At 36.8% G+C, this 22,341-nt stretch overlaps 3 protein-coding genes and 1 long non-coding RNA gene across 8 annotated transcripts; 3 read left to right on the plus strand and 1 right to left on the minus strand.

Moving 5' to 3' along the window:
* The first annotated feature begins 3,423 nt into the window (after positions 1 to 3,423).
* LOC110906433 lies at positions 3,424 to 5,121 on the plus strand. Its single transcript, XM_022151566.1, has one exon. The coding sequence runs from the start codon at positions 3,424 to 3,426 to the stop codon at positions 5,119 to 5,121; it is 1,698 nt and encodes a 565-aa protein (XP_022007258.1).
* Positions 5,122 to 7,524: 2,403 nt separating this feature from the next.
* On the plus strand, positions 7,525 to 7,929 carry LOC110906432. Its single transcript, XM_022151565.1, has one exon. It carries the CDS (start codon positions 7,525 to 7,527, stop codon positions 7,927 to 7,929), a length of 405 nt encoding a protein of 134 aa, XP_022007257.1.
* Positions 7,930 to 11,292: 3,363 nt separating this feature from the next.
* Positions 11,293 to 13,782, minus strand: LOC110908101. Of its 4 annotated transcripts, none has more exons than XR_002574155.2 (4): positions 13,668 to 13,782; positions 12,720 to 12,786; positions 11,597 to 11,877; positions 11,293 to 11,503 (listed from the first exon to the last, which is right to left on the minus strand). It is a non-coding gene; the product is annotated as an uncharacterized LOC110908101 (long non-coding RNA). The 4 variants fall into 4 exon arrangements; XR_002574154.2 differs by having other exon boundaries at positions 12,720 to 12,790; XR_004878691.1 differs by having other exon boundaries at positions 11,597 to 12,786.
* A 3,824-nt stretch (positions 13,783 to 17,606) lies between these two features.
* Positions 17,607 to 20,977, plus strand: LOC110906431 (L10-interacting MYB domain-containing protein). Of its 2 annotated transcripts, none has more exons than XM_022151564.2 (3): positions 17,607 to 17,708; positions 18,389 to 18,696; positions 18,773 to 19,438. In XM_022151564.2, the coding sequence occupies exons 2-3, from the start codon at positions 18,391 to 18,393 to the stop codon at positions 18,923 to 18,925; spliced, it is 459 nt and encodes a 152-aa protein (XP_022007256.1). In that variant the 5' UTR covers positions 17,607 to 17,708; positions 18,389 to 18,390; the 3' UTR covers positions 18,926 to 19,438. The 2 variants fall into 2 exon arrangements, with proteins under 2 accessions (XP_022007256.1, XP_035838664.1); XM_035982771.1 differs by lacking the exons at positions 18,389 to 18,696; positions 18,773 to 19,438 and adding exons at positions 20,152 to 20,333; positions 20,402 to 20,977 and having other exon boundaries at positions 17,615 to 17,708.
* Positions 20,978 to 22,341: the final 1,364 nt, after the last annotated feature.

The raw sequence follows: 22,341 nt of genomic DNA on the forward strand, positions 1-22,341 counted from the left end.
TCCTTAAAATAATTTCCTGCATTACTTGACCTATCTATCCCAGGAACTTTTAGTTTTTCATTTTTAACTTTATTTTCATTTTCTAGGATCCTTTGTAATTGTTATTTTTAATGAATGATGGTTTCTAAGTATTAAATGGTGTTTGGATGATGTTGTAATGGATAAAACACACTCGAAAAGGTGGAGGTTACCTAGGGAACCTTAAACCCACACTCCATGCATAAAAATAGAGTCTCCCGACAATTTTTCTTCATTACAGCAAGTTCAGCACGGGGCCGTGCTCTGCCCAACATGCCCCCGTGCTCGAGGTTCTGTAGAAAACGCCCAGTTCAGGTAACTGGACACGGGGCCGTGTTCACTAAACACGCCCCCGTGCCCAGCCTTCTGTTTTACTGGCAATCTGAGCACGGGGCCGTGCCCGGACCAACACGGGCTCGTGTCTAGACGCCCAGTAACATAAAACTTTGTTTTTAAACAACTTTTTACACGTTTAATCAACCCAAAAACTTATTTTTGGGACACATTGAGGACAATGTGTAATTTAAGTGTGGGGGGATGCTAAAACCTTGAATTTTGCAAGTCCTAATAACAAGCCTTACACAAAACTCTATTGGAACCACTAATCACCCCAAATTTTTTCAAAAACTTTTCATTCTTTTTTACTTGTCTTAGTTTAATTTGGGAATAACACGTTCTAAAAAGGTTATATTTTTACAAATTTACAACCGATAGCGTCGTGATAAAAACAACCAACATAAGAAAATTATGAAACGGCATGACAAATCTAGTTAAAATTTGATTATATATACTTGATTACATTATAAACTCATTCCCACAATAAGTGAGTTTTGAGCCTTTATTGAGCATACAAGCATACGTCTTTAAATTAAATGCTCACTTTTCGTTTCTTGTGTGAATAGCCGCTTGGTTTCTTACAACTCTAGAACTTGCCACGACGATACATTCCCGGTCCTTACCAACTTAAACCTAAGTAAGTAAATGATGGAGGCATTAGGACTAACCCATTTTTCTTTCAACACCATTATTTATCATTTTTTTATCACCTACCCAAAACCCCCTAGTTAACCCCTTTGAGCCTAAATCTTTTCATTTCTAAACCCACAAAACAAACACCATTTACCCACCAAAACCTTTTTCTTTTATACCCTTTATTTTAGTAAAAAACTCGGTTTTCTTGTGACATTTCTTTATAAAAAAAACGAAGTCTAGCAATAAACAAACAAGTTCCTCAAAGAACTTTGTTTGAAAATGCTTAGTTTGAATAAAAGTCACAAAAACAAAAAGTTTTACGATGACCGACCCTTTTTACGCTTTTAGCCCTTTAACCACTAACCCAAAACCACCTACCTTTAACCCAAGCCTAACCCTTCCCTAAGTCCTCTTGATATTTACAAAGGTTTATAGTTAAAAAGGAGTAGGATTGATTGCTTGGCAAACATTTGGTGGAAGTAAGTTCCATGCCGGTCTCGAGTGTTTCACAAAAATACATGTTCGGCCGAGTGTTGAATGATCTCCCGTGAGATATGTGAACTTGTATATAAATGGAATTTTAAAGAGGCATGTGTAATACCCCGAATCTTAATGTGCTGGTTATAAACGTGTGAAATATGTAATTTATATTTCATATATTGTTAAACGAGTAAGATGATTGTGTGAAAGGTGAAATATCTTGACAAACCTTGGCTAATATAGGAGACCGTTAATATCAATAATTAAATATATTATTTTATTTACCTTACTCCGTTTTTAATGAAACTTAGGTTAAAACGTAGATAAAAATATGCTCGTTCTAATGACATATTCGTCGTTTTATAAAACGTCATATTTTAAAAGTTATACAAGAAAAACGAGTTAAGCAGCTGAATTAATATATATAAGCAAGCAAGCTAGCAGGTCAAGCAGGTAGGTAGGCACGTCAACTGAATCCCACATCGCCCAGAAAGGGATTTGAGGTGCCTGCTTGCTTGCTTTAAATAAGAGTCTCAGTAGTTTGTTTAGGTACCGGTTTCTTTAATGGGAATGCACTAGTATAGAGAATCCTGAGTATACGATACCCCGTTGGGTGTTGTTAGTAGTCGTTTTTGGAGCGCGAGTGGGAGCAGGAGTAGGGAAACTCTACATCAACGTGCCGTAGATAGTTTTGAGGTATACTCTCGTTTAAGTTTATGTTTAGTTATTTATTATTTATTTTTAGTAGTTAATATTAGTTATATTATTAGTAATAATATATTAGTAGTAGTAGTGTTAGTATTATTTTTAGGTACTAGGGTTATTGTCAGGGGCGGGTATTGGGTAGCCTAGCCTTAGTTAGGCATGGACTGATCACCCATGCTTAAACAAGGTAGGGTTAACCAATATCCAACCATGATAATGACTAGTTAGGTGTACCATTACCTAACCTAGGATTATGTAATTGTGTCAGGACCTTGAGACATAACCCAGTATTAATAGCGGCTGTTAAGCAATTGCTAATCAGGTGAGTCATCATACTTGTCTTTTAAACTGTGATAGTATACTCGTCCATAACTGGTAATAATGAGAATGCTACAGTATGCATGTGTCAGTAGGGGTATATGGGATCCTATTATGCTTAATGAGGTGTGTCACTCTGGGAAGGGTAATAAGGTGTTGTACCCACAGGAACTTCGTGCTTATAAGGTCCAGCGACACACGCTCATACCTATGTGACGGCCGTAGGGGGACACAGCTGGAGGACCAGTATGTCTCTTGTACGGTGGTTTGTGACAAGTCAAATGTGACCTATAAGGTTCAATGAGGCCCAACCTGACTATAATGTGGTCACATGCCCATATTGTGTATGCATATAATGTAAACTATGGTCTGTCTTTATAAAAATTGTATAGTATGAGCTCACCAGTATATATCTGACGTCGTTTTGAGTATACTTATCTCATGTGAGTCATGAGGAAAGCTATAGGAACTACTTGACAGTTGTGGAGTTTTAGAAGATCAAGGAGTTCTTAGTTGCCAAAAGTTTGTAAATAAATAAAGTGTTGTACTCAGACTATTATAAGTTTTAATGAAAGTTTAGTTTGTTTCCGCTGTAAGTGTATCAATTGTGCACAATCACCCGGGTTACGGGGTGGGTGTTACAGTTGGTATTAGAGCCCGAGGTTTTAACGAATTGGGTATTGCAGGAATGCCTAAGCTTTAACCAATAGTTCTCTAAAGATTAAATAGCACACTCAGACTAGGCCAAATAACATGTTCTCAGGAAAAGTACTTGCATAGTCAGTTGAGTGACGCTAGAAGAAGTAAACTAGGTTGTGCCTTTCTATGTGCTATATATATATATATGTGATGTATATAGTTGTTATATTATAATGATGTATCATACATAATAGTAACTCTTTAGACTCATATTCCTACAGGAAGGAGACAATGTCTGAACATAGAGATGAACAAGGGTCTAGAAATAATCAGAATAACAGAAGGAGAGATGAAGATTCTTATAGGACTCGAACTCCCTCTCATAGTGTCAAGTCCCGGTCTAGTACAAGCATGCGTCTAAATACTGAGGATATCCACAATATAGCTGTGGAAGTGGCTAAGGTAATGAAGAATGCACAAACCGGTAATGTTAACCAATCTGGAGAACGACATGAAGAAAGCTCAGCAGCCTCCACGCCAGTACAAAGGGAAGGAATGGGCGAAAGGAAAAACACTATTGCAACCATGCCACTAGAAGGAAAAGGTGAATATTCCATATCAAAGGAATGTACTTATAAGCACTTCATGTCCTGTAAACCTCAGTCCTTTGACGGAAGAAAGGGAGCACTAGAAGCTCAAGACTGGCTCAACAGAATGGAGTCAGTATTAGACATATGTGAGTGTGATGACCGCAACAAAGTACGGTTCGCCGTACATATGTTTGAAGTTGAAGCCCTTCACTGGTGGAACATTGTGGTCCGAACAGAGGGAAAAGAAAAGGTTAAGGAGATGAAGTGGGAGGAGTTTATTCATAAGTTTCTTGCTAAGTATTGTCCTCCCAGTGAGACTGAGCAACTGGAAGTGGAATTCTTTCAGTTAAAAATGGGAAATAAAACCTATCGAGAGTATGTTTCTCGTTTCAACGACATATCTCGACTGGTTTCTTATTTAGCATTGACCGAGGAACAACTGATCAATAGGTTTATTTGGGGTCTACCCTCTGAAATGAGGGTGTTTATCAAATCCAAATCCCCCAAGACTTTTGCAGAAACTGTTGAGGCTGGCGCCGTCATGGCTGCCGAGATAATTCTGCGGCAGGCTGAATCTCCCGCGCCAAAAAGGAAGTGGGAAGAAAGAAAGGGGGACACCCGGAATAACAACTTTAAAAGGCTTAAAACATTTCCTCAATGTCAAATTTTCAAACGCTTTCATACGGGGGAATGTCGTTTTCCTTGTCCAAATTGTAAAAAGACGGGTCATGCTCTTCAAGAATGCACGGAAAAGAAGAAGTGTTTCAAATGTGGAGACCCTAACCACATGAGATCTGAATGTCCCGAACTCAAAAGAAATGATAGGACACAACCAAATCAGCCAAAAGGGCGGGCATTTGTACTTACCACGGAAGAAGCCAAGACCAATACATACGTTATTACGGGTACGTATCTCGTAAATGATGTATATGCGCGTGTGTTATTTGATACCGGTGCAAATAGAAGTCTAGTGTTGATTACCTTTAGACCTTACTTGAACCAGGCGTCCCAAACCCTAGATCATGCCTTTACAGTAGAAATGGCTGATGGAAGTCAAAGAGAGATAGTTGACATAGTTAAGAATTGTAAAATAAGCTTAAACAACCATGTTATCCCTATAGACCTAATGCCTATGGAACTTGGAGAATTCGACATAGTCATAGGAATGGACTGGTTGACACCATATCATGCGGAAGTTATATGTGACAAAAGGATCGTCCGACTCCGATTACCCAACGGCAAACAACTAACTGTATCGGGAAACCGCACTAACAAGACTAAGAACCTCATCACGATAGCACAAGCATATAAATGCCTAAGGAAAGGGTATGTTGCCTTTCTAGCATATGTCGTAAACACTACAGAAAAGCAGAAGGTCGAGGACGTGCCAGTAGTATGAGAATACCCCGAAGTGTTTCCTGATGAGCTCCCGGGACTACAATCGGATAGACAGGTTGAGTTTCGCATTGACCTAGTTCCCGGTACATCACCGATTGCTAAGTCGCCGTACAGAGTAGCCCTGACAGAAATGCAAGAACTCAAGAAGCAACTACAAGAGTTGCTTGACAAAGGGTTTATCCAACCTAGTTCGTCACCATGGGGAGCACCCATCTTGTTTGTCAAGAAGAAAGATGGGACGATGCGCCTGTGCATCGATTATAGAGACTTGAATAAAGCCACTATAAAGAATAAATACCCTTTGCCCAGGATCGACGACTTGTTTGATCAATTACAAGGGGCAAGTTATTTCTCTAAAACAGACTTGAGGTCTGGATACCACCAAGTGAAAGTTGCACTAGAAGACATACCTAAGACTGCCTTTAGGACTAGGTATGGTCATTATGAATTTTTGGTAATGCCATTTGGATTAACCAACGCACCTGCAGTGTTCATGGACCTCATGAACAGGGTTTGTAAACCTTACCTCGATAAGTTTGTGATCGTTTTCATTGACGATATCCTTATCTACTCTAAGAATGAGGCAGAACATGAACAACACCTGAGAGCAGTCCTTGAATTGCTCAAGAAAGAAAAACTCTATGCAAAGTTCTCTAAGTGTGAATTTTGGATATGTGAGGTGCAATTCCTAGGCCACGTGATAAATGAATGTGGAATACAAGTTGACCCTGCAAAGATCGAGGCCATCAAGAAATGGGAAGTACCGAAGAATCCCACTGAAATCAGAAGATTTCTCGGGTTAGCAGGATACTATAGAAGGTTTATTCAAGACTTCTCAAAGATTGCAACACCATTAACCACACTAACCCAGAAAGCCTCTAAGTTTAATTGGGGACCTAAACAAGAAGAAGCCTTTAACACGTTAAAGCATAAGTTATGTAGCGCCCCAATACTGTCACTTCCTGAGGGAATAAAAGATTTTGCCGTCTACTGTGATGCATCTCACTATGGTATGGGATGTGTACTCATGCAAAGAGGCAAAGTGATTGCCTACGCCTCTAGACAGTTGAAGATTCATGAACGGAACTACACAACCCATGATTTGGAACTTGGTGCCATAGTGTTCGCATTGAAAATTTGGAGGCACTATCTTTACGGTACAAAGTGCACTATCTATAGTGACCATAAAAGTTTAAAACATATATTTGAGCAGAAGGAGCTCAATATGCGTCAGAGACGATGGATGGAGTTATTAAGTGATTACGACTGTGCGATCCAATACCAACCAGGTAAGGCAAATATAGTAGCAGATGCTCTAAGTAGAAAAGAGAAACCTCAACCAATAAGAATTCGCACAACCAGAATAGAGGTTAAAACTAGTCTCTTAGATCAAGTTAAGAATATACAACAAGAAACCTTAAAAGAGAATCATATTGTAAAAGAAAGAATGATTGGGAGACTGAAGCTACTGACAATGGGAAATGATAATATCCTTAGGTTCAACAATAGGATATGGGTTCCTAATTTTGGAGGACTGCAGGATACAATCTTAGAGGAAGCTCATAAGTCTAAGTATTTCATTCACCCAAGTAGTGACAAGATGTATAAGGATTTAAGGAGAGATTATTGGTGGCCGGGAATGAAGCGATCTATTGCCCATTATGTGGAAAAGTGCCTTACATGCCTTAAGGTGAAGGCAAAACATCAAAAACCCTCTAGATACTTGCAACAACCAGAGATTCCAGAATGGAAATGGGAGAAAATCACCATGGATTTTATCACGAAGCTCCCAAGGGCAAGTCACGGTTATGATACTATTTGGGTAATAGTGGACAGATTGACCAAGTCTGCACACTTCGTGCCAATTCGTGAGGACTATAAGATGAACAGGCTAGCTCAAATTTACATCAAAGTAATAGTCTCGCAACATGGGGTGCCTGTATCGATCATATCAGACAGAGATAGTCGTTTCACATCTAAATTCTGGCAAAGTTTCCAACAAGAGTTGGGAACCAAGCTTAATCTAAGCACTGCGTATCATCCTCAAACAGATGGGCAGAGTGAACGGACTATTCAGATATTAGAAGATATGATTCGGGCTTGTGTAATTGATTTTGGTGGAAGTTGGGACACTCATCTACCACTCATCGTATTCGCCTACAATAATAGCTATCACGCCAGCATCAAAGCTGCACCTTATGAAGCTTTAAACAGAAGAAGGTGCCGAACTCCTATCTGTTGGACGGAAGTAGGGGAAAGTCAACTATCAGGACCAGAAATCATTGTGGAGACCACAGAAAAGATCCAGCAAATCAAAGAAAGGATGAAAAGTGCTCAAGATCGACAAAAGAGTTATGCAGATCAGAGGCGTAAACCCCTAGAGTTCAAACTAGGGGATAAAGTAATGCTTAAGGTATCACCTCTGAAAGGAGTGATTCGGTTTGGAAAGAAGGGAAAGTTGAAACCCCGATACATTGGGCCGTTTGAAGTAACAAGCAAAGTAGGACCAGTGGCTTATCGGCTAAAACTTCCTGAACAGCTGGCAGGAATATATAATACTTTCCATGTATCAAATTTAAGGAAGTGCCTAGTGGACGAAGCCCAACAAATACCCTTGGAAGACGTACAGGTTGACGAAAAACTCAACTTCATTGAAGAACCACTACAAATCGAAGATAGGAAGGTTAAAAAGTTACGCAAGAAGGAAATCCCGTTAGTCAAAGTCAAGTGGAACGCACGTCATGGACCCAACTTTACATGGGAACTAGAAAACATAATGAAAGATAAGTACCCTCATCTTTTTAAGTAATGACAAATTTCGAGGACAAAATTTTTGTAAGGAGGGAAGGATGTAATACCCCGAATCTTAATGTGCTGGTTATAAACGTGTGAAATATGTAATTTATATTTCATATATTATTAAACGAGTAAGATGATTGTGTGAAAGGTGAAATATCTTGACAAACCTTGGCTAATATAGGAGACCGTTAATATTAATAATTAAATATATTATTTTATTTACCTTACTCCGTTTTTAATGAAACTTAGGTTAAAACGTAGATAAAAATATGCTCGTTCTAATGACATATTCGTCGTTTTATAAAACGTCATATTTTAAAAGTTATACAAGAAAAACGAGTTAAGCAGCTGAATTAATATATATAAGCAAGCAAGCTAGCAGGTCAAGCAGGTAGGTAGGCACGTCAATTGAATCCCACATCGACCAGAAAGGGATTTGAGGTGCCTGCTTGCTTGCTTTAAATAAGAGTCTCAGTAGTTTGTTTAGGTACCGGTTTCTTTAACGGGAATGCTCTAGTATAGAGAATCCTGAGTATACGATACCCCGTTGGGTGTTGTTAGTAGTCGTTTTTGGAGCGCGAGTAGGAGCAGGAGTAGGGAAACTCTACATCAACGTGTGGTAGATAGTTTTAAGGTATACTCTCGTTTAAGTTTATGTTTAGTTATTTATTATTTATTTTTAGTAGTTAATATTAGTTATATTATTAGTAATAATATATTAGTAGTAGTAGTGTTAGTATTATTTTTAGGTACTAGGGTTATTGTCAGGGGCGGGTATTGGGTAGCCTAGCCTTAGTTAGGCATGGACTGATCACCCATGCTTAAACAAGGTAGGGTTAACCAATATCCAACCATGATAATGACTAGTTAGGTGTACCATTACCTAACCTAGGATTATGTAATTGTGTCAGGACCTTGAGACATAACCCAGTATTACTAGCGGCTGTTAAGCAATTGCTAATCAGGTGAGTCATCATACCTGTCTTTTAAACTGTGATAGTATACTCGTCCATAACTGGTAATAATGAGAATGCTGCAGTATGCATGTGTCAGTACGGGTATATGGGATCCTATTATGCTTAATGAGGTGTGTCACTCTGGGAAGGGTAATAAGGTGTTGTACCCACAGGCACTTCGTGCTTATAAGGTCCAGCGACACACGCTCATACCTATGTGATGGCCGTAGGGGGACATAGCTGGAGGACCAGTATGTCTCTTGTACGGTGGTTTGTGACAAGTCAAATGTGACCTATAAGGTTCAATGAGGCCCAACCTGACTATAATGTGGTCACATTCCCATATTGTGTATGCATATAATGTAAACTATGGTCTGTCTTTATAAAAATTGTATAGTATGAGCTCACCAGTATATATCTGACGACGTTTTGAGTATACTTATCTCAGGTGAGTCATGAGGAAAGCTATAGGAACTACTTGACAGTTGTGGAGTTTTAGAAGATCAAGGAGTTCTTAGTTGCCAAAAGTTTGTAAATAAATAAAGTGTTGTACTCAGACTATTATAAGTTTTAATGAAAGTTTAGTTTGTTTCCGCTGTAAGTGTATTAATTGTGCACAATCACCCGGGTTACGGGTTGGGTGTTACAGCATGTTATGCCCAAATAAGTAATTTCTCTTATGAAACGTTCTAAATAAATCATAACGAATAGGATTGTAAATAGTATAAAAATAAAACCAATAAAGATCTTGGATTCCCGACACTCAAGACAAGCCCAAAACTTCTCTTCTACCCATTTCATTTGGGTGTGTAAGCCACATAATAAAGAGTTTTGCTTGTGGACAAGCAAAGATTCAAGTGTGGGGGTATTTGATGTGTGTAAAATGCAACATATAAATTACATCAAATGAGGCATAAAACTAACCTTTTTTTAGTACTAATGTTGGAAAAAGTGTGCTTTTGTCTTCCTTTTGTATTTTCAGGACCAAACGAGCTTAAATGAACAAAAGGAACAAATATGCAGCAAAAACTAACACAAATACAAAGAAAAGGAATAAACGTGGCATGCCCAACCACTCGACAGCATCTCCCCAAGCAAAAACAAGAAACAGAAGGCTAACCACGGCCTGTGCCCAACGGACATGGGGGCGTGGTCAGGTGTCTGCAGAAAGTGACAAAGTTATAAAAGCTTCTATTCCCAGCACGGGGGCGTGCCCAACTCAGCACGGGGCGTGGTCAACGTTAAGATTCGCAGAATCTTGCAAATCTTGATAGTACATGTAACATCCGTCAAATTGAATTCCCAAAATCCGACCCGTTTTGAAATTTTGGGATCCTAATCCTTGAAACTTGGGAAATTGCTTCGCGAAATAAATAATCATTGAAAGTTTTTTTATCGTTAATCTAATTCGTTATGAAAATGGTTATTTATTTATTTATTGTTTAAGTAATTAAATTTTACAATTTAAAAGTTTTCTTCTATATATTTTTTATTAAAAAAATAATCTAATTAGTTTGTTAAGTTTCAAAGTTAGTTGTGATAATAAATAACCAAGTTAGTAAACTAAGTTAATATAACTAAACTAAATTAAAAAAGTCTATTTTTTCTCCAAAGATTAAGTACAGGGACTGAAACTGCATTTCTGCCAAACCTTTAGTACAGGGGCCAGTTCTGCACATTATATAAGGCAAGGGGTCCCTTGTGTAAAAGTGATAGGCTGTCAAATAAAAAGAAACAACAAAACTGGTGACCGTGGGTTTCGAACCCGGGTAACCCGCCTCATATAACACACAAACAACCACTCCGCCATGTCTTCATATCGTTCAAACTAACAAGTCTTTGATATTTTAAGCGCTGATTTCGGTATTGCCTTTTAAACCAACATTGCCGCCAAACACGTAACAACAACAATCATTTCCTTACCGATTTCCTTCGCTGATTTCTCGCGATTACAACTATTACGCTATAGGGTGTGGTCGTGACCCTCATGACCACGATGGCCCTCCACATAGGTGCCATGTTATTCATCTTTAATTCACCATTCAAAACCACTACCCTAAGGGTGTGGTCATGACCCAAACCACTATCCCTTTTTATTTTTTTTTAATTTGTTTTTGTCTTAAAATTATCAAATGGGAGGGTCATGGTAATCGTGGTTTAATCCATGGGAACCACCATCAATCAAGGAGGTGTAACGCCCGACTTGTTAAAAATAATATTATAATACTTTGCGGAAAATAGGCCCATATTTTTCTTTTTGTTAATATTACCTAATAAAGGTTAATATTCCTAAATTATATTAATCCACATAATCGGATTAATAAAATAATTACAAACACACTTTTAGAAAATTTCGCCATGACCCGTTTGCATCACGACCAATCCTTACGAAAACAATACCTGCTTTTTAACCAAGGTTTTTATAAAACAAATATAACCCACTACTACATTGACATACTAGCACTTGGCTAAAATAAACATTAAAGTTAAACTCTAAAATGCAAATAACTAAGTCAAGTTGACCCAATAAGAAAACCCATATTACTTAGTGAACAAGGCATCACTAAATCTTCACATCGTTGACCCGCTTCAAAAACTTGATCACTTTCGCCTTCCTACCACCCGAATCTGTCATATAACATTACCATATTATTAGCCTCAACCGAGAAATTATATATTCCTATGGTAAGCATAATTATGACTAATATATATAGATTGAACCGAATTATTGGTGCTTGTGAGATGTTTTCTTCTTTCATGATTCTGGTTCAAGTCACCCGTTGATTTTCATGACTTATCACCTACATTTAAAACATCAAAATATTAGCTTTTGTTAAGTGAGGACTCATAATATGATTTTGTACCAAACATAACGGAGTATTCAATGCTCATAATGCCCAACGAAACAATATCGAGCCACCACTTCATTATCTCGAGTCACACATTTTGTGACTTTCTCCATTCTAATATGGATGCCCCTTTTTTATATCTCATGTATATCCCTGCTAATATAGAATCAAGGAAACTTCAAAGTAAACCACTATCGAATTGATTCGGTCAATATAAATAAAATGGTAAACTGCCACATATCTATGTTGTAAATCATTAGACAATATATACGATTATCAACAATCATTATTATCTAAAATACTCTTAATAATTCATACATGTATTCATAACATACTCCAATATGTTATATAGTTTTTATGACACAAGTGTCATTCATTCATAAGCACTACTAAATGAACACATGTTTTTGCACATGTAGGTTACAACACCCATGACTTTTTAGTTTAGCATACACATCCATATTCAAGGAATCACTCACCTCAACTCATGTAATATACATAGCTAAATAGAGGTTTAAAACAACAACATAATCACATTCCATTGGTTCCTTATAAATTCCCTAAGATTATGCAAGTACTATTAAATTTATGTTTTTCACTCAGCTTTATGCAGCTGTAGTAATTCAGTATTTTCCCATATTTATAGTGAGTATTTCACTTCAAACGAAAATTCTTATTAACGGTGACTTCGAGACCTTTCCGTGGATATAAAATACGCCCCGAACGGACATTCGGTTGATTTTCTATTAATTTTTAAAGACTAGCAAAAATATGGAAATAAGCTGAATTTTCAGCATTTGGGTATCTCGACCCATTAACATTATGTACTCTTTCTTGATGGGTTAAAACCCCCAAAACATCGCTAAAACAATACGTTATTGTTAAGTTAAACCATATTCAATAAGTTTCATTAAACCACCTTAACCATAAGAAATTTAATCCCACAATAAGACTATTTAAATCAATGCGACTCCAAACATACACGAGTCACTCACCTTTGCCCGTAGGAATGTTGTTGCTTTATCACTCGTTTGACCCGTTGCCATCCAAACGTTATGTCACCTATCTTGACAACAAATCAAACTTGCAAATCATTAGAACACGTAACATGGGCATTTATCTCATAATACCTAGTTACTTATCCAACCCATCATCAAGCATGTGTTCTAACTCATTCTTTTACCCCAAACTTGTTAATTGGTTTATCAACATCCATTTGACCCATTATCACGCATTTGTGTTTAGTCATAACATACGGGTCATTTTCACCACAATTTCATCGACTAACCAAAGTGTATAAGTTTGGGTTATAATCCAACCCAATTAACTCATTCACTCAAGTGACCCGTTTGGATGATCAAGTGAAAATAACATTTACATATGTACTTTATGTTAATCTCATTCACCATTAGATTCACCAAAGCTTTATGTTTACAAAACACTAAGTAATTCTTAGCAAAACATTAAAAAAATCAAGTAAACATGGCAAAACTTTCAAAATCTCACTTTTATTTTCGTTTAGCCATTTAATCAAACACCTTGCGGGCATAAACTATATTCCACCATTTTTACGCTTATATGAACTCTCATGCACCCAATTCATCATTAAAGATGTCTATTTTCTTTGTAATTCTCAAATAGTATCATCTTTTATGTTTTTAAACAAAATCATCGCTGTTTTAGGATCGTTAGTTTCTACTCAGATTTTGGTCAGCAACTTCACACATGGTTTTCATACATCTCTACCCTAATCACCAAATCTTGAATTTGAACCCAAATAACATGAATCCATAACTCAAAAGTTACAATAAATCAGTTTAGCATAAAGACTATGGTTGTTCAACACCAAAATCACACACAATTAACCTTAATTTCATGGTTTGAACAAAAAGCATGAAGAACACTACTTTGAATTTCATCAAACAACATATGAAATCACTTACTAGAGCCTTAGAATCAAGCAAAGAAGACATAATCGAGACTTCAACCCTCCAATTTCGTGATCCTCATGTGAAATCAGTCTCCTTCTCCTTCTTCCTTGTCATGCGTGGGGTGACCTCCTGGTCACGCCCTTTTCTTTTTCCCTTTTTTTTTTGTTTTTATTTATCTAAGGTTCTAGCATATTCACTTTTGGCCCTTATGTTTTGGTTAGTTATCTAGTTTGGTCAAAGCACTATTTTCATGAATAGATAACTAATATTTTAACTACGTTCAATATACCTAGTTACAATACTTCATGTTAATATCATAATGAAGCATGATAACCGAAATTTAGTATTTTTTTTTGGGTGTTATAAAATACTATTTCCACCAATACAAACTTACTTGAAAGATTATATATATTTTAATACCATGAAAAATCAGGATGTTACAGGAGGGGGGTGGTGTACCACTTAATTAATGATCCTATGTGGAAATAATGTTCCAATCCATGACCCCCACACCCCATAGCCTTATATGGTTTCGAATTTTAAGTCCTTGACAACCTGTAAACACGTCAATACCCGAAATTCCTGGGATCGATCCCTTTATGATGACCAAGAATAACCCAACCCCTTTCACCTATAAATTGAAACATCGACCTCCTGTGGTCGTTGCATCCCCACACGATCACAATTCTAAATAGCCTTCATCCCTCTCGACACATCTCGACACCTTCTCTGTTTCGATAGCAGGTCGCTGGATACTCGAGCAATCGTCGGAAACTCGTCGGAGCTCGAGAAGACGACCGGAGAAGCCGCGACGGTTCTGTTAAGTGATCGGTATACTTCCTCATTCATTTCATTTAATCTCTTGTTGTTTTCATCCGACTTTATACATGATTTAAGCAACAGAAATCATGAATCTCATACTTACAGTTTATATGTATGCTTTTATAACAAAGAAGATGACCCATGTTTTCAGCTTATTTTTCTTTTATAAAATAAAATCAGTGGTAGTTGATGTTGTTAAGACACAAAGAGGTCACGGGTTCGAACCCGACCTCATGTGCTGTTGACGGAATTAATTTCTAAACATTAGTAGAATAGGGTCCGACTCATTTTTGACTGTTGAAGCCTTATTCCATCTTTCTTTTATTATATATTTGTTTTCTTAAAATCCAATTAATAGTTTCCTTCTTGCATCTCTAATTCATTTTATTTATAATAAAACCTTAATTTCTTTAATCACCTCAATTACATATCATTTTTGAGACTTTTATAACACTAAACATTAATAATAGGATATACTATAATACGTAAATAATTAAATCATAAACAATAAAAGTTAGAAACTTTTAATTAACTTATATTAACAAGCTCGTTGTGCCATTTCAAATATCTAGATTAACCCATTACGTTCGTTCTCTTGGAAATTTCAATCTTACTCGTGCGTTACTTTTAAGAAATCGCAACGCAACCAATGTGAGTATACTTGATCCCATTTTTATTTTATCACTTTTGGATGCAACATGTATTCTATACAAAAACATGAAATGCTTAAAACTTGTTATATGTACACTCTATCCATTTTTAAACATGAAACAATTTGATGCTTGTTAATCTCGTATGTTATGTAAACTTTTCGTGTCTATATGCTCATTAACCTTGCTAAACTTATTAAACTTCTGAGACTTCTGGGACTTATTAGACTTCTTATACTTATTAAACTCCTATGCTATAGGAGTACGCATCGCCCTTGAGTCTTGGGGTGTTTGCGTTGGAAACTTGGGTTTAACATATAGCGACACTGTTTAAGCATATTAGTAATTTGTATTATGTTGTTCATGTCGGATATGAGTACTTAAACTTTTTATTCTACTTTATGCTATGTATCAAACTTTTATACTCGCCAACATTTTTGTTGATGTTATTTTAAAACATCATGCACGTTGATAGACGAAGTGATGAAGAAATCTAGTTAGTATGGAACTAGATACCCATGTTAATAATAAACCATGTTTGTTGTGATTTGTCTTCATTTGAAACAATGTATTTGAATTTAGTCATTTATGAAATTGATTTAATCTATATTGTCACTATTAGTGTTATGATGCTTTTGAGCGATTTGTTCGTCTCATCCCGATGTTTCCGCCATCGGTTGGGGTGTGACAATACAGATGTGCTTCTGCACACGGGGCCGTGCCTAGCGAACACGGGGCCGTGTGGAGCCTAATGCAGACAATTTCCATTAATGAAGAAAGAGAAAGATGATGGCCACGGGGGCGTGTCCAGCGGATATGGGGTCGTGGTCAGGCTTCTGTTCAGGCTATAAATAGGGGTGCTTGGTTCACTTCAAATGCATCCCTTGGCAAACCACCTCTCTCCCACTTCCCCACCACTCCACCTCCACTACAACACCCACATCCACCACCATCATCCATCATCCACCTTAGAGTGTGTGTAGTAGTCTCGGGATCCAAGATTGATTGTAAGAGTTCCTGTCAATCAAAGGCCATGTTTGGCTAAGTCTCTTACATCACTTAGTGAAGACAAGAATTTAATGTAATACTTTTGATTTTTAATCTTTTTACACTTTTTATTTGTTTTTGTATGAATGACTTTAATAGCTAGTTTCTTATGCTGAAGGTGAAACTTCTTTATCATTTGTCCGTGGTGTCTTGGCATTACTTTATTGTCTATATAAAGTAAAAGATTTTCACCATTTATATCTCTACGGTCTATATAGAGATATGTTGACTACCTGGTTGGGGGTTAAGGGAATGGTTTAGTAAGGTTCTTGCCTTGTTCAGTGTATAGTTCCTGCAAGGACCTGGGTCAAGCTTACTAGGACCTCCTTCAATACCCTTGGACGACCTCTGTATGTTACCATCACTATACTACGCCAACGATAGGTGCACTTGCCCTAGCGTGTTGTAGAGAGTGATAGCATTATATCGTGTTTTATAAATTTAAAACTTGATGAATGAGTAAAAAGTACTTAACAGTATATCAAAAAAAATATACACACCCTCGCACATGTCATGGTTCCTCCTTACTTGGCTCTTGAGGTTTTACCTATTTTATGATTACCTCTTTGATGCAAATAGTCTCTTCGGTTTCACGAGATCTCTTGATTAAGAGTTCTAAGTTCCTGAGACTTTGTATGAGGCTTTCGACTTTAGGGATGATTGTGGGTGGTGTCTCGTATGTTTCAAACGGTGGAGTGTCCCAATCAAAGCTTGATTTTGGGAGCTCAAACCTTGGTTGCTCATATGTTGTGTATGAAGTTGATGGTTGAAAAATGAAACAATTTTATACCGAATGGGATTCACCGCATATGGTACAACATGTTTCCTCATAATCATCGTAGTAGTAGTTGTTGTAATCTCCCATGTAATAATCCATTGTTGGATAATACCCAGAAGATTATGGCTCTCAGGAAAAGTTTTTATGAAAACTAAAGGTAAGCACGGCTCCGTGTCAAATTAAGCACGACCCCGCGTGACTGAGACTGTGTTCAGAAATTTCGATTTTTAGGTATTGGGCATCAAAAACGTCCCCGTGTCAAATGAGGCATGACCCTGTGTGAACCTTCTGTAAGGGGGTGTTTGTTTTTTTAGAAAAGTACTTCAGAACCTCTTTTGTCTTCCCCACGCAGACCACGCGCAGACATAGGGGCTCGCAGATTGTTTGTTTTTTAGAAGGGATTTCATTAAAAAACCACTTCCTGACCTCTTTCTCGCGCAGATGTTACCTTATGTCTTCTAGGCTCTTCACAAAAACTTCTCCATCACAAAAAAGAAAACCCTAATCTTCTATCCTTCCTCTTAAGCCGACCCACTCCTCTCCCACGCTCTCCACCTTCGCTGCTACATCTCCGGCGCCGCCCAGCCTTGTTCGCCGGTCACCACATCCCTGTTCACCGGTCACAACAACCCCTATTCGCCGTTCGACCACTGGTTCGCTGCTACATCTCCGGCTATAACAACTTCGACCACAGGTTCAGTCGCCGGCAAGATCTCAGCCCCTCTTCTTCTCCTTTCTTTCTTGCATAAGAAAAAGGTACAATATTCATAATTTCTACTCACATACATACATTTGGTAGGTTAAATTAGGGTTTGATTTGAATTTAAAATGTTGTAATGATGCATACATCTCTGATTTGTAAAGTAAATATGTGTTTTCATTTAAAATTATGTTGTAAATCTGTGTTTTCATTTAAAATTGTGATGTTTTTGGTTGAGAGAATTTGTAAAGTAAAGTTGTGTTTTCTGATTTGAAGTGAACTGAAAAAAAAAATGGGTCTGAACCAGCCAAAAACAGGCCTGAAATGGGCCTAGCCAGCCGAATCAGCTTATGCTTCTTTGTTTTAACTCGACTCCCTTTTATAGCCATCTCGTTTCCCATTATCTTTTATAGCCGAATCAGCTTATGCTTCTTTGTGTTGTAAATCTGTGTTTTCATTTAAAACAGGCCTGAAGTAAGGAATTGTTTTTGTTTCTTAGTTGAACATAGTGATTTATAAAAATTGTTTGTTGTTAGTTTAAAATTGTTAATTTGTTAATTTTAGTTCTTCATGTTTGTAAAAAAAATTGTTCCTTTTGTTGTTTGTTGTTAGTGTTAGGTTATAATTGTTAATTTGTAATGTTAGTTCATAATTTTTGTCAAAAAAGTGTTCCTTTTCTTGTTTGTTGTTAGTTTAAAATTGTAAATTGCTCCTTTGGTTGTTTGTTGATTAGTAGAAATGGGAGAGAAACAACAATGGTCAAACGACCATCTAAAATGCTTATTAGAGACTTGCATTGAAGAGATAAACACGGTGGGTAGAAAAGGCTTGAGTTTGCATAAAGACTCGTGGAATAAATTAGGAAAAGTTCTTAAGGAAAAGTTTGGCTTGGATTTAACTCAAAAACAAATGAAGAATGCATATGATAATCTTAAAGCCAAATACGTAGGTTGGGTGTATTTGAAAAACAAAACCGGCAACATATACAACCCTCAAACAAATACTTTTACCTTAACGAACGAGGAATGGGAAGAATTTAAGAAGGTATGTTCATTTATACAAATTTTAAACATAATCCTAAAAAAAAGTTTATAACATTTTTTTTATACTTTGGGTTTAGGGGCATCCAAAGGCTGCATCATTGAAGACAGTTCCATTGCCTTTTCCAGAGCTTTGTGCAGAATTGTTTGATGGAAATACTGCCACTGGAAATTGCAAGTGGACCTCAACCCAAACAACATCCGGGGTTGGATCTTCTTGTCATCATGTCTAATCGCTTATGATTATGGACACCCATTCTCATGACACACAAGATGATGCCGGCACCTCTGAGCCTAATCCTGAGCCCACTTCTGAGCCTAATCCTGAGCCCACTTCTGAGCCTACTTCCGAGCCCACTTCTGAGCCTAATCCAAACAAAAGAGCCAAAATCTCAAAATCATCTATTAACCATGATGATTTAGCACGTGATATGCAGAAGGCTCTACAGGTTTTGATTAAAGGCAAAGAAGGCCCGACAGTTCGTGAGTGTTCTGAGAAGTTAAAGTTGGTTGGGTTAGACCCGGTAGATCCTATATTCTTAGCTGCTTTTCACATTTTTGGGGTGTCCTCCGACATGAGAGAGGCGTGGATGGCATTACCAGAAATTCCCGAGGTCTTAAGAGGGTGGATTGGGATGACGGCAAAAAGTTTAGGCCTGCTAAAGTAGTGAAGACCTTACATGCTTAACACGACTGTTAGCTTTTGTTTATGTTTGAGACATTGATTGCTTTTGTTTATGTTTGAGACATTTTATGCTTTTGTTTATGTTTAAGACATTTTATGCTTTTGTTTATGTTTAAGACATTTTATGCTTTTGTTTATGTTTAAGACATTTTATGCTTTTGTTTATGTTAGACATTGTATGGTTTTATGATTGTATCCTTTGGTTTATGCTTATGCTTTTGGTTGTTTATAATTGTAAAACAGGTTCATAATGGAGTATAATAAGAAATTACTTCTCGTTATTCTTATGTACTTGTATGTCCGGTTTTTTTGGAAGAGAGGTTTAAAACGAGTGCGAGACAATGATTCGCGTATGACGGGACATAAATACACGTTAGAGTTATTGACAGGAAATCCCAAACAATGCATTGAACTTCTACGTATGTCTCGTGAATCATTTGTCCGACTATGTGCACATTTTAGAGTAAATTATTCGTTAAAGGATAGTAAACATGTATCGGTTGAGGAGAAGATGGCTATGTTTTTTATGATAATCGGTCATAATCAACGATATGTAGTTATCAAGCGTAGATTTCAACACTCAAAGCAAACAATTCATAAATATTTTTATGAAGTCTTGGATAAAATGATGCTTTTTGCCAAAGAAATGATAGTACCAACTTCTTTCAATCCTAATCCAAACATACCGGGACATAACAAGAGACTACGGCGGGTTTTTATAGGAGCGGTTGGTGCACTAGATGGAACTTTAATACATGCTGTTGTCCCTACTAGTAAACAAGATTTATATAGAGGAAGAGGAAAAGGAGATTGTTATCAAAACGTATTAGCAATTTGTGACTTCAACATGATTTTTACGTTCGTCGTGGCCGGATGGGAAGGTGTAGCACATGATGCACGAATATTATCAGAGGCATTATCAGATCCAGATGCACCATTCCCCTTTCCACCACAAGGTATGTTTATGTTTTGTTAAATATTTATCACTTGGTTTACTTTTCTAAATAATTGTATATCTTTACAGACAAGTATTATCTTTGTGATGTCGCGTATGCACACATACGGGGATTTATGGCTCCATATCGTAATGTGAGGTATTGGCTAGGAGATTTTCGCCGAAGACGTGCGTTGACGAATAAAGAGAAATTTAACCATGCTCATGCAAGACTTCAGAACGTAATTGAGCGTGCTTTTGGTGTCTTGAAAGCAAGATTCCCTATTTTGAAAAAGGATGGCACCATTTCCATTGGTTACACAAAGGAACATTACCATTGCATGTTTCGCGCTACATAATTTTATAAGGAAAGAGGGTTTGAGCGATGAATTGTTTACAGAATACGATCAACCTAATGTTTCGGTGCATAATAGGCTAGTGCACTTTGATGCTGATGAAGACGAGGTTGAAGCACATGGTACTGCATCGGATCGGGAATATATGACTCAGTTACGAGATGAGATTGCTGAGCAGTTAATGCAAAGCATGGATACAATGCTTTAAAAAAATGTTATTGTCTTTTTTATGAATATTATTTCAGTATTGTATAACTATTATTTAAGTTTGAATGTTGAAAAACTCTTATAAGTTTAATAAATCAGTTTATTTATATTTCAGTTTATTTCAGCAGTTTGCAGAAGTAAAAAAAAACAAACAGTCTTCTTCTTGCAGACTGCAGACATTTGGTCCAGCACTTCTGCTGCAGATGTCTGCAGATGTGGTCCGCAGCCTGCAGACGTTTTACCTCAGAAAAAACAAATAGCACATAGGTGAAAATTTTACGAAAAAGAAAAAGGGTTTGGAGAGGAAAACTGAAAAAGATGATTAGGCCATCGATTTTAATCTTTCTTAAAATCCTTGTGGTATAATTTTTAACACTTTTTACTCATTTATCACGCTTTAAATTTATAGAACATGATACAATAAAATCACTCTCTATAACTCGTGAGGGCAATTGTGTCACACCCCGACCACGTAAAACAACAAATCGTGGCGGAAACGTCGGGGAGTCTTGTAACAGAATCATTGTTTCATAACACATGGAAAATTGAAGTTTTGTTTTATTGAATAAAAGAAGTTACAATGTCTTAAAATCAAAGCAACATAACATAATTAACTAGTCTTGCATCTTTTATTGTCACTAAGGCCCAAGTCCGCCTAAGTGTATCTTGATAAATCCTATGCATCATCTCCTGAAAACACATGTGAAAATAGGTACGTCAGCATAAAATGCCTGTGAGATACATAGGTTTTATTGAAAATAGGATTCATAACTTGTAAGTTTAAAGAAAATTTTTAACAAAAGTTAGTCATGAATCTTGTAAAATGTTTTCTTTTATAAATCATACGAAAACTTGATAAGAAATCATATTATATAAAAGAAAAGTGTATGGTTAATTAAATAACCAAGTAAAATGAGTTGTATAAAATAAATTGTTTGTAAAACAATGTCTTGTGAAAATATTTTATTTATGTAAATGTAATATGTCTAAATTGAAATGGTTTAAATGACGCTACAATATGTAATATCACAAAAGCACTTATATATAGGAAGTACCAGCGGCGTATCGCCTCGTTACTTAAATCACTTACCCAAGTAAACCACCAAAATTGTCTTGTTTAAACCATGTAATGTGTAATGTGTAAACAAATGTCAAAATGTTCATGTGTAAACAATGTCTATTGTCAAATGTAAATCATGTAATGTGTGAAAAAATGTCATGTATGGTAAGTAAAAGAAGTGACTACTTAAACCATATGTAAAAATGTACAAAACAAAGAATTTGAATAAATCAAAAGTGATGTTTTGTAAAATCCATGCATGCCTTACTGATACAAACATTTATGTGGTAATGTTAAATGCATACATCCAAGCCTAGCGACTGTGGCGACAAACCCTTAAACGAAGTTAAAGGTTTATCTAAGCAATGTATATCGAATTCGGTCATTCCTTCCATCAAACAAACCTA

The sequence above is a fragment of the Helianthus annuus genome, chromosome 14 (assembly GCF_002127325.2).
Source record: "Helianthus annuus cultivar XRQ/B chromosome 14, HanXRQr2.0-SUNRISE, whole genome shotgun sequence".
Taxonomy (NCBI): Eukaryota; Viridiplantae; Streptophyta; class Magnoliopsida; order Asterales; family Asteraceae; genus Helianthus; species Helianthus annuus.

What these genes read in the sequence shown, in the direction of transcription:
- LOC110906433 (XM_022151566.1), top strand. Translation starts at nt 3,424, where the DNA reads ATGTCTGAACATAGAGATGAACAAGGGTCTAGAAATAATCAGAATAAC.
- LOC110906432 (XM_022151565.1), top strand. Translation starts at nt 7,525, where the DNA reads ATGCTTAAGGTATCACCTCTGAAAGGAGTGATTCGGTTTGGAAAGAAG.
- LOC110906431 (XM_022151564.2), top strand. Translation starts at nt 18,391, where the DNA reads ATGGGAGAGAAACAACAATGGTCAAACGACCATCTAAAATGCTTATTA. An exon ending in AATGGGAAGAATTTAAGAAG is followed by an intron (nt 18,697 to 18,772) that starts GTATGTTCATTT and finishes CTTTGGGTTTAG; the next exon opens with GGGCATCCAAAGGCTGCATC.